Source organism: Plectropomus leopardus, chromosome 1, assembly GCF_008729295.1.
Source record: "Plectropomus leopardus isolate mb chromosome 1, YSFRI_Pleo_2.0, whole genome shotgun sequence".
NCBI classification, from domain to species: domain Eukaryota; kingdom Metazoa; phylum Chordata; class Actinopteri; order Perciformes; family Serranidae; genus Plectropomus; species Plectropomus leopardus.
In genome coordinates, this window is record NC_056463.1 from 22547226 (window position 1) to 22559783 (window position 12558).

Consider the following 12558-nt stretch of genomic DNA (forward strand, 5'->3'; position numbering starts at 1 on the left):
AGTAATATCATTGCCAGTAACCCCCTAACATAAGGAGTGCAAGTGTGCTTATAGGAGGGAGGGGAGAGGGATGGGTCCCACAAACAACTGATTTTCGTGCGGTCCAGAATTCACTTCCTGCATGGATGTGTGTGTGGCGTTTTTTTTTCCAACACCTTTTGCCTAAACCTATGTCATCCCACCATGTGCATTTGTCGACATTGCAGCAACGGCATCCCACATCGCAAACAGCTGATGCAGAAGGATACTTAAAACGTCATAATTAGACCCTGAAGGTCACTGACAGGTACAGCATGTCAATTTACACTTGTAATATCTATTGCATCTTTTCAAAATAGACTTACAACTTGGGTAAAACATCTCAAATTTAGGTGTATTTTTTAGGTTTACACAACAAAAGCATGTGATCAGGTTAAAAAAAAAACTATCATGGTTTGGCTAAAAATTCACATGGAAAACAAAAGTTGGCTCCAGAGATTGTTACACTGGTATTCACCCCTCCCGCCTTCTCTGAACAGACTCTCTCTCTCTCTTCATACTATGGCAGTGTTGCGAACTACTGCCGCCCAGCTCACATCATATCCCATCGAAAAAAGTGCTTCTTTGTGTCAGTGTCTGACAATAACATGCCCTGACAAAGCCGCATTATTGGATGAGTTGGGTTGTTGCCTGCTGCCTCTAAAACTGACACATCTGGCGCGTCTCACTGAAAAGTTGCGTCTGTGCATTGACATCACTGATAAAGCGACGGTTTTTCATGATTTGGGAGTGAGATTGGGTCAAAAAGTTAAATCACTAGATGCCACTAAACCATTCATACTAGACCTTTAAATGCAGCTCCTGTTCATAGTTTTCTGAATTGCAAACCATCAATATCAGACTTTCAATTAGCCCAGAATGCATTATATCACAGTGTCGTTATCAGCCATTTAATTCCTTTATAAAAGAGTAGGAGGCTTTGTTGATGGACTATAGAGGCATTGGCTTTATTTAACTGCATGCCAGCTGCCTAATTATTTCTTGTATGGGAATTACATTTTTGCTATTTAGACTAAAATCCGGTTTGCTTGTTAGAAATAAAGAGATTGTTAATTGATTGTAATTTGGCACTTGTTGACCCAAAAAAACACTTAACAAAATAAATAGCCAGAAAGTGATGAAAATAGAGGGATACCACTGATAAGCTTTGAATCTTAAGTATGAGGATACAGTGTATGCATTATGTTACATAACCATATGTCATGTCACGGTGTGGAGATAATGTTCAGATCTAATATAAGGTTGAAGGAAAAATACAGTTTGCCGAGCTTTTAACAGATGGGGAGCTAAGCAAGCAGCTGTCTACAGTTAAATAGCTGCACTCAACTCTTTGGGCCTTGAGGAAGTACTTATGTTTCCAAGGGAGCTTCAACTAAAAGTGAAAAATCTCAAACATACTTTATTACCATTAGCCTTTTATATGATCTTTTAAATGCTGCTTATTGCACCTTTGCCCAGCTTGCCTGTGCTCACTGCTTTAGGCTCCAGCCGCCCCCTGCCCCCCCTCACCGTGGTCTCAGACAGTAATCAATTCAAGGACATGTCCGCAGCAGTGTCCACAATGGCGATGGCTACAGCCCACTGCAGTCTGCTGCTTTATGAATGGGGACCAGCAGCAGCCATTTCCCATTGAGATGCTTGGCTGAGCTGATAGTCACCTTGGGAACACACACAATAAACAGCTCTGCACATGGTATGTCACAGGAATTATTATACAAAAAAAAAACAACTGTGGACTTTTGCTAAATTCTAAGATATTTGTTCATGGAGGAATACATTACACTATTATGCAACAGCTTGTATTCACTGCTCACATAATAATCAGAAATTAAATAAAGGCTATAGTATCTAGTTAAAATTAGGCCAATCTGATAGTTTGAAGTACTGGCAAAGTGTTAAGTTTCCATCACAAATGCCTTTATTAATATTGTTTAACAAAATATAGGTTACATTAAAAACTTAACGTAGAAATAAAGGTATGGTAGAGCTGTACATGCAAACATGGTTAACGTTCACTGTGAAAGAGAAAATAAAAGACAGCACAGAATACAGATTAACACAACCAGGTGACTACAGATGTTACAACACAGAAGGAGGTGCATAGGATTTTGAAAAAAAAAGAAGAAAAAACTCACCAAAATAGATTCAGTGCCATACAATGGTTAGAAATAAGACAGAGGTGATTTAGGCTTTCCACAGTGAGAGAAAAGAGAAGCAAAACAGGACAAAGATGGAAATCATCTTGGTTAGTAGCTATTCAAAGGAGAAGCTTTACGTGCAACCCATTCTTTCCCTTTTCCTTGTACTCACACAAAGTGCATTAGACCTGCTGTGACTGAGTCTGCTCAGTATCAGCTACAATCATAAGTTCCTCGTGCCAAAAGTTATCAAACTCCAAAGTGCATCTTGCGCTACCTGTCTTGTTAGGGTTTGTCCTTTTGTACACTACACATTTTCATATATCAGTAGTCACATAATTTCTTAACAAACAAGCACTTTCATTCTTCCTGCTTTGCTTAATATCTCAAAGTAAACTCATATTTTAGTAAGGCAGTGTACACCTATAGTTGTGCACATAGGTTTTCAAATGTGTTCATTTCATTCCGATACACTGCTCACATTTAGGTCCATATTTCAGGGCAAATTCTGCAATATAGTATTTAGAGTAAACATCATTTTGATACAAATGATCACATAAGTGGTATTACCAATTTAATAAGCAGCCCTCTTTTTAATTACATTGTAGAAAGGTCTGCTTATTAAATCTAAGTGTGCTTTAGCAAATAATTTATTTTGGGCTCATATGCTATTTTCCAACTTCACAGCATCATCAGATAACAAACTTTTACCATCCCTCAGTTCTGCTTTAAAAATGCTTCAAAATACACACAACATAGAACAGTAACAGGAAGACATTCAATATGAAACATTTACACATTTACATACATATCTATATATCATTGAGTGCTGATGCAAAATGTTATGTATACATTGAGGTGGAAATCAGACCAGAAGCCCTTCATTTTCCTTATGGTAGGGATGCACCAATTACAACAGCAGTGCGATACCGGACTAAAAGTGAGCACTGTTATCTGACAGATACTTTTTGAAAACTTAAGAGAGCATATTCAGACAGCCATTTATGTCAAGTGATCTCAAGATAGCAAGTCTTGTCAGGACTTGTTAAAACTAAATGTTAAAATTGAAAGAAGAATATCTGCAGTGATTAATTGGTATTGATGCATCTCTCAGCACTCACATTAGAAGTCAACCTGGATAATTAATGCTTTCTGGTATTGCACAGCATGGATGCTTGAAAAGTTTACACAGACCAAAGCAGGCAAATACCCACTCATATAACAATATAACACACAGTAAGCTCTGCCATGGCCAGACCTTTTATATCCAGTGTACTTAACTAAACATGTGAGAGAATGAAAGTCTGTGTGTGATAAATGTAGAAAAAGCAAATATCAACCCGGTGCTGGCCACCTGTCACTTCAGCAAAACTATTCTAACAACATCAGTTATCCCATGTCAGATTCGGAGACAAACATTACTGATGGATTCACAGTGGAACTGCTCCAAAAACTAAGTGGTTACAGGAATAGTCTTTTTCCACATCATAACCTGATGGCCTCATAAAATGGAGAGCCTTCCTCTGATGCCATGATGATGTAAACAAAGAGCAGAGTGATGTTCAGATTACAGTCGGAGCACTGGAATTAAAAGCATCCTGCCTGTTGATCCTTTTACTTGCTGAACTGGACTCCCAACTTACTACATGGACAAATTGTTGATAATGTCATACACCAAAAAAGAAAGCATGATGAATATTTGCATTTGAAGCAAACGTGTTTGCCTTCGACATGCAAACCTGTTCACCACAAAGCACAGAATGATAAATGGTCAGGAGCTGGTTTGGAAGACTGCCTGCGGGTGATTTAATTACAAACTTGTGGATGTAACCTAAGCTGTTGTCTGGAGATAGAAGACTGGTTGTGCATCATCAATCAAGGCAAATGAAAGTGAAGTGATCACATGATGGTTTCCATCAAAGTATGGAAATATCGAGACAGTTTAAACCACTGAGGTCATGTGGGGTGTGAGGAGCGGCACTATTTTTGCACAGTGGTGACCAAGGATATCATCATACCTTTACAGCCGGTTCAACACAGTCAGCTGTGTAATAGCTACTTTGTCTATAGATAACACTGCTCTATTAGAAAAATGGTTACACAGTGTAGTAAAGAACATTAGAAACAAAATATGCATTGTGTTTTGAATCTGCAAATGTACAATAATACTTTTATGTTTGAATGTAACCATTAGAAAACAATTACTGTGAAAATAATGTTTTGTAACGATCAACCTGAAGAAGAAGAGGAGGTCCACAAGTAAGCTGAGGTAAATTTAACATCGCAAACATTGCTACTTAATTTGTTTTCCTTGATGGGACAACAACCATGCTACTGTTTGAGAGCATTAAGGCCCATAATCAACGTAACTTTTATGATTAGATGGAATATGCATGGCACAATTTCAATTTAGGAATTTTTTTTTTCGAAGAGAAAACTTTCCTTATCTTTGGACTTTGTTTAGGCCCTCTTGATTTCTGAATGCGGCAAAAACATTTTTTTTATTTAACTTTACATTAGTCTGATTCAGCAAAAAATATATATACTAAAGCTGTTAGATGTGTGCAAATATATGGCTGGTTTATGACTAAGAATGTTGTCCCTGGATTAAAAGCCTACAGGTATATGGACAATAAAAACTTCCAAGTGCCAAGAGGCCTTGTTTTAAAAATGTAATTTTTAGAATGAAAACCATCTAATGCATTTAATTTATTCAAGCCTCGTGATAAAATGCTGCACAGCTTTCAATGCACAATTTCCCACACCATGGCTTAAAATAAGGCATTGTTCAATGGCATGGCAGTGGGATATTATACATTGAATTTTTTAAATCAAAATAACCTGTCACATATTCCTGTCAAAATGATAAAACGTGTTTCTCCCAGCCTGCAGGAGACTACTAGATGCTACTATATTCGCTTTGCATGAACATCAGTCAAGATGTGATGCTTTCTGCTTCCCATTTCTGCACGCATGCAAAACAAACCGATGATGTTAAAATCTCCGTGCCCCCCAAAATCATTGTACAGCATCTCATAAAAAGGATCAGTGATGCCTGAGGTCGGCGATGCCCGGCACGTTTCTCCGTGGCACGTGTTTCTACATTACATAACGTGAGCATGCCCTCCCAAAGGGCTACAAGCTGTACAGAGAGCCCCGACATGAAGGCAAATTATCTAACAGCATCGCTCACCGGGCACCTAGCTGTACTACTGTATGTCCACCACTTAATCTGTCACCACAGCGGAGCAAATATTTGAATTATTGTGGGTTTTCACTGTCACAGCATGTGTGTAGCTGGCAATGGCAGAAAAGAAATCTATAAAAAGCTACAGTCATACTTAAGGTACCCGGGGATTAGTTACGCGCAAATTACGCACGCAGTGTGCCACTGCGCAGGCATCAAAAAGCTCAGATAAAGTGAATCCATCCATTCTCCCATTCCCGCGGTGGGGACATCTTGAATCGGTGACGCCTCACTTTGTAGTTGTTGCCATTGTTATTGTCCCAAAACTCCTGCCCGCCGACACAGTATTTAATTGCAAACTGGAATGTACCTCCGTTTTCGAGGTATGTGGGCATGACTATCTTGAAACTGAACTTATCAGTGACACCGTCGCTTGAGTCAGGAACATAGGACGCCAGGCTATCCATAAATGTTATCCAGTTGTTTAGAGAATAGCGCAAAGAGACGCTCTTCTCAAAGGCCAGATTCAACACGCGCACAAACCCGGAGAGACTGAATTCATCCGCCTCGACGGTCTCCAACAGGACTTTCACCTCCCTCACTTTCTGCTCAAAGCCGGGTAGTGTGCCCGGGTTGGTGAACTGCAGCTCCATGAACACAGACTTTGCAGGAGCGCGGGGGAACTTTGTGTCCAAATGATTCAGGTGGAGGTGTCCTTTGGGGAGTTTGGCCAAAATGCGCTCCGGCACCTCGGGCTCATCTGTATCATCGAAGTGCTTCACTGAGATGAGCTCCAGGCCGAGGGAGTCAGCAAACCGGACCTTTTTCTGGCTGGTTGGACTCCTGCTGCGGGAGATCTCTAACTTGGCTCTCTCTGTGGGTGTGGGCAGTGACTTGCACCTCCGACGCAGATTCGGACTCTGTGGCGGCTTCAGGAAGATCTCTCTGCCCCGTGGTCTCTCCTCCACCACGGGGCACTCGGTGGTTTCACAAGTGCCGTTTATCATGTCAAAATCTTCCCCATCTTCAAACCGCGGGTTCGCCGCTGCCAGGCTCCCGAAGAGTCCAGCTATGCAGCTGTAGTTCCTCGGCAGGCAGTTCTTTGGGGGCAGCATGACCACGACAGTATGCACAGACTCCGCTTCCATAAAACGCAGCAGTTCCTGCACTGCAGAGCCCAAGTGATCGGGATGGGAAAGACCGGCGTCGTGTGGAGAGAGACGGAGCCGTCAGGTGTCAGTGTTCCCCTCGCGGATAGGTGCACCGGCTGCGTCAGAGGTTGACACTGTGCAGCTCTGGACCAATAAACCGAGCCGGTGATGTCCGCGTTTGCTCCAGCAGATCAGTCACTTTAAATTTCTGTGTGTGAAGAATATATCCCACTGTCTTCTTGTTGCGTAAAGTTTTCAAAAAAGAATACTATCTTCTTGGCAGCGACCATCGCTCGTTGCCATCGTACATGTAATGAACATGCAGTGTCCTCCCACAACTGACGTGAACCAGCGTGGAGCAGAGCAGAGGCGTCTACGTGCAGATCTGAACGTGCAACTAACCAAAATGGTTTCCTCCTTCAAATGTGATAAACCGGTTAACTTCCCTTTTTCACTTTAACACACTAATAATGACCTCCATCGCACACAGAAAAAAAAAGAAGAAAACATGCATGATCTTATTCTAAACACATTTTAATTAAATTTTGGGGCATTGCTTTAAAATAATACGACAGAACAGCTTTTTATTCAACAGTTTCCAATCATAAGTGTCTGTTCTGTTTCACTGTATTAAATGCTGCTGCTACATGCACCACCGATTTACCAGGAAGTGTAATGTAAATGAAGACTTTTTTTTTAAGCCTATTGCATAACAGAGATGTAATAATTCATCTGGAGCTGACTGCTCTGTTGCAGCATTAGACCCTCCCCTTTTCTCTACGTCAAACCCCCGTGCAGCCTCCACGGGTTGCTATGACGACGGCGTTGCAGCCCGTCTCTAAAGGCATTCACTGCTCCCACACTTGTGTTTGAAAAACTCTGTCGACCGGAAAGAGAAGTCACCACGACAGATCGCAGCAGTTGTTTGTGAACGGGGCTTTCTGATGTGGGGATAATGCTGCAAGGACTCAGACTGCCTGCTTTTGGTGAGTAAAGTCCGATGTAATGTCAGTTTTCAAGGTTTTTAAAATTGTGCAACTTGACCTACACAGTGGTGGACAAGGTAGGTCACAACTCTCTTACTTAAGTCAAAGTAGAGGTACTCCTGGTCAAATATTACTCTAATACAGGTGAAAAGTCCATTTTTTTTACAATGCCGTATCTGTTAAACAGTGTAATGTGCTGTAGATGCAGCTTCTTAAAAAAATAATAAATGAATAAAATAAAATCGAAACAGCCTACCTTAACATCCCAGTTACACGCCTGCTATTCAAATTTTCAAAAGCAATTTGGCTCGATAGAAATATTACTAATTTGATTTTACAACACAAAATCATTTTTCACACAATGTTTAATTTGGGGGGAACATCCACCCAGTTTGTAGGTCAAAAAGTCAAATTCTGTTGCCAGTGCAAACAGTTTGTTGTGGATATTTGGACTTTTTATTTTATGAAAGAAAAAGAAATGTATAATATTTGTCTTTAAATTAAGTGGAGTCAAAGCAACGAGTTTCCAAAAATATAATACTGAGGTGAAGTACAAATACTCAAAACTCTACTTAAGTACATTTTGTTTGTGACTGTCCACCACTGCTCCTAGAGAATTCAAAAATGTACCCTTAAGTTGTAGTATATTCTATGTTTTCTAGATATCACCATGAAGCACATGAGCTAACTACATAATGACGAGCTTAAAAGAAGTGGATCACACACCTGTGAATGGATCACACGAGGAGCTTTCTTCACAGGAGGACGCAGTTGGGGAGCAGCCACCAGAAAGGAGACATGTCGATGCCCTTCTAGATATCAGTGAGGAGGAGTTCATTAAGGAGCTGGAGCCATATGAGTATCACTGTTACTCTGGCTGGGACGAAGCTGTAAGTGAATGAATATCTTATATTATGAGCCTGTCTTTTTTTAACATTTTTTTATCTTTATTGGACAGGACAGTTTAAGCGAGGGGTGGGGGCATGCAGCAAAGGGTCGAGGTAAGAATGGACTCGCAGCTGCTGCGGCGAGGATACACCCTCTATGGGGCACCGCTGAATATGTTATCACATAAGAACAACAAATGTATAAGATGTCTGCTTTGATTTAGGATTTATTATATTTCCATGTGTTACTATAACCTTTATTTTTTGATATTGGTATCAAATTTACTCTCATACCTATATTAAAGGAATACCTCACCCACAAAAATCAATTAGTCATGCCATGTTACCTTGAATTTCAAAACTCTTTTTTTTCTCACATGCCTTCATGGAAAACTGTGAATATATTGATTTATTGATTGATTAAAGTCTATATTTAATAACAGCAAAACTGTATGTAAACATACATTTTCAAACTCTTACACACCTCATGCAGTATAATCTAAGACCCTTTTATCCAGTTGTATGCTCAGTACTTCCCAAACACAGGCATTTTCATAATAAATACCTTGGTAAAAGAGCATAGATAATTCTTACTTTCAGTTCAATTTTTTAAAGTTTTTTAGCAAAAATGCACATTGTTGGGAGGTACTTAGCAAACAATTTGATAATAGTTTCGTAGATTATATTGCGCGAGTTGTGCGGGAGTTTGTAAACAGATTTTTTGATATAGTTTTGCTGTTAACCAAAGCCTCTAATCAATCAATTAATCAATATATTGGCCATTTTCCATGGAAGACTGCAAGAAAAACAAAGATTTTTTAAAGAATTCAAGGTAAGATGGCATCATATGGTCATTTACAAAGAATCATTTTGTGGGTGGAGTATTGCTTTAACATAATTTCCACTAGCTTCCTTTTCACTTTAGTACAATAAGTAATTTTTCAATGCATTTTCAGTTCAAACATAATTATTGTGGATTCAAAATAAGTTGAAATAGCTGCCCACAGATGCTATGGGTTATGCCAACTTGCTGTATTTGGATACTCACTGTTTTTGTTTGATGATCTTGGGTTCTTCGGGTGTTGGAGAGTTACTGTGTGACGCTGAACTAAATTGAGATTTGACAAAAAAAAAAAAAAAAAAGAGCATGGCGATTGAAGACTGTGTCCTCTTTGATGACTTCCCTATTGGTTAATTTCACACACCTGTCCTCAATGAGAGCATCCTGAGATGCCAGGTCAGGTGATGCATTCAAGTGATCCTTCAAAAATTGGAAAATTATAAGGGCTCGCTAGAAATGGCTCTAACAAAATCGACACAGTTGTGTTCATATTTAACATTCTGTTTAATGTGTAAACAGGTTCACGGTTGGGCCAGAGCTGCTCCACTGAGCTGCATACTTCTGCCTCAGAAGAAGAACAGGAAACCAAAGCATAAGGAGGCTGACAACCTGACCCCCTCTTCTGTTGACCCAACAGACAGCACAGTCAGCATTGCAGAGCACCGCTGTGAGTCTAATGTGGCCCCACATAACAGCTTTAAGAAATCCACACCATTAAACCAGATCACAGAATCCTGGGATAACACCGCTGAGACAGCTCTGAAGAAAGATGCCTCCAAATGGCCTTTCCTCAATACAATGCAGAAAGCTGCATCCAATCTCTCGCTCAAAGAAAAGACAGAAGAGGAAGGGACGCTCACAGAGACTCCTTTGCAGCTTCACCATCTCCACTCAAAATACTTGGACAACAGGCCAACTAAGCTTCAGAAACACAGGAATAGGCCCAGCAATACAGTGGTTCCCATTAAAAACTTCACATTTTTACCACCTATTAAATCACCACACCTGAATTGTCAGAAAGACAGCGGCAAGAAGGCTCCAGCAGGAGAGACCATAGAGGAAGACTATTTCATGTTTGATAAGAAGAGCGGGACAAAAGGAACAAGAGTGGACCCTTTTACTGACCCAGAGCTTCCCCTTTATTCTGCAGCCCTGGACTCCAAGTACCGGACATGTCCGTATAACCCCCACTTGTTCTCTGCTTTGAGTGTTTCTATCCCCAAGAGGTATCAAGTAACTACATCTTCCAAACCTGAGACGGTGCACCACACTAGCTACTCAGTGGGAAAGAGCCTCACGCAGGCCCTCCACTCCAGCACTGCAGCAGGTGCACAAACACATGCGCACCCCAGCAAGACTGCGTGTATGTAGTAAACTCTCAGGTTCAACCAAGTAAAAATAACCCATTTTAACCTCATATTGTACTGCATATGCCTCACAGGATACATATGGTTTCCTTCCAAAAAGTAAGTTGCAAGAATAAATCAAGGTATGACACATGTTCATAAAAGTAACTTGTTGCAGAGGTAATTTATTTGGTTTAGTGTTCAGTTATTTCAGTTTGGTGTAACATTTCATTACATACTATAAAATGTTAAGCTCTCTACTGAATTTGGGCCTTTTTGTTTTGACCAGTTCCCACAAGTGCTTTTTCCACTATTCTAGTTACCTAGCAACGGTGCAACTACCTCATAAGAAGCATGGCAGTGCGCCTGCCTCGCACTTTCTACTATTCAACCTCAGCTACAAGCAGCTAAGTGTTGCCCTGTGACTACATGTGATGATGATATCAGTCGTTGCCAAACTACTACATGTGCTCTGTTAATATTTTATTGTATGCAGCTGAAGTTTGATATCAGTCAGTAGGTGATTTCTTGTGATTGTGGAGAGGATCTTGCTTGTGCAGTGAACAAGGGTTTTCAGTGCAGCATTACACTGGGATCCCTCATCATACACTCTGACAAGTTGGGCTCCAAATGTCAGCCAATTAACGCAGCATCTGGGCTTTATACTACACTGCTTTATTATACTGCCTTTGTCATTAAGCTGCTCTGTTGAATAAAAAATGATTCACTTATTGGAATCGTTCTACAGTATAATCAAAAGAGCTGCAGTGTTAACTTAATTACAGAAAACTTCTGGCTTAACTAAATGTACATGTAAAATAGTTACTTAAAACCAATCTGAAAAGAGTTTCAATCCAGCGCAAGCCAGGCTTCAGCATGTCGGTTTTCAGGAGATGTAATTGCAAAATACACATTAGTATAGTTTTATTGTCCTATAATAAAAAGTCCTTAAATAAGTCTCCGCACAGCCTTTAAAGGGACAGTTCACCCCCAAATCCAAAATACATATTTTTCCTCATACCTGTACCGCTATTCATCAATCTAGATTGTTTTGGTGTGAGTTCCCAAGTGTTGGACATATCAGCAGCTGAGATGTCTGCCTTCACTCAAACATAATTAAACTAGATAACACAGATAACATTAATTTGGTAGCAAAGACATAGTTCATACATGAACCTGCTCACAAAAGTCTGTGGATTATCTTCAGTAACCAGGTCATGATTTCTGAAAAGACATGTCTGTCGAGTTTTTTCAAATGTATTTCTTTTTGGCGCTTTGAGCACCACAAGCTGAGCACCATCGAGTTCCATTATACTGGAGAAAAGGCAGACGCCTCTACAACCAATATCTCCAACACTTGGCAACTCGTGCTAAAATAATCTAGATTGATGAATATGGAAGAGATAAAATATCCATTTTGATTTTGGAGTAAACTGACTCTAAATTCAGCTGTCAGTTTCTAAGTTTATATAGAAGAACAAAATGTATGTGTAATTTTTTCCACTATGCTGAACTGAGAGCTGAATTAAAGGATCAAGCTAAATAATACACGTGTGTGAGGCCTTGTTTCTAATTTTTGGACACCTCTGGTTTCACAAACTTTTTTTGATTGGTTGAGTGCATGTGAGCTTGTTTTTTTCACCCACCTTGGTTCTATAATAAGTGACATGGAGCACCATATACACTTTCCAGCGGTTTATTAAGAACATCTGTAGTGTAGCTTCAACAATTAATCAAGGCAACCATTAACTCTACACATATAGCCAACAGAAACTCATATTTGCTAAAACAAATATTTTTTTGCTGGGAAAATATCTGCATGCGCTCTCGGCAGAGAGAAAATAAAGCACTGTAACTGACACTTGAGACTGACAAGGCTTGTTTCTACACATAGCTCTGTTTAAAGCAAGGCGTTTCCCTGTTCCTCTAAACCAGCAGGGACCACTTGAATTTGAGAACACAAACAAGAAGTAGCTACTAATC

General features: G+C 40.1%; 2 protein-coding genes across 2 annotated transcripts; one reads left to right on the plus strand and one right to left on the minus strand.

Moving 5' to 3' along the window:
• Positions 1-1934: 1934 nt before the first annotated feature.
• On the minus strand, positions 1935-6512 carry LOC121954695 (protein phosphatase 1 regulatory subunit 3E). The gene has a single exon (XM_042502404.1). The coding sequence runs from the start codon at positions 6510-6512 to the stop codon at positions 5589-5591; it is 924 nt and encodes a 307-aa protein (XP_042358338.1). The 3' UTR covers positions 1935-5588.
• Positions 6513-7413: 901 nt separating this feature from the next.
• LOC121954612 (uncharacterized protein C16orf46 homolog) lies at positions 7414-11814 on the plus strand. The gene is made up of 3 exons (XM_042502280.1): positions 7414-7501; positions 8164-8391; positions 9749-11814. The coding sequence occupies exons 2-3, from the start codon at positions 8197-8199 to the stop codon at positions 10598-10600; spliced, it is 1047 nt and encodes a 348-aa protein (XP_042358214.1). The 5' UTR covers positions 7414-7501; positions 8164-8196; the 3' UTR covers positions 10601-11814.
• Positions 11815-12558: the final 744 nt, after the last annotated feature.

Excerpts from the sequence above, each read along its gene's own strand:
- LOC121954695 (XM_042502404.1), bottom strand. The coding sequence starts at position 6,512 with ATGGAAGCGGAGTCTGTGCATACTGTCGTGGTCATGCTGCCCCCAAAG.
- LOC121954612 (XM_042502280.1), top strand. The coding sequence starts at position 8,197 with ATGACGAGCTTAAAAGAAGTGGATCACACACCTGTGAATGGATCACAC. Across the intron at positions 8,392-9,748 it reads ACTCTGGCTGGGACGAAGCT|GTTCACGGTTGGGCCAGAGC; the intron begins GTAAGTGAATGA and ends ATGTGTAAACAG.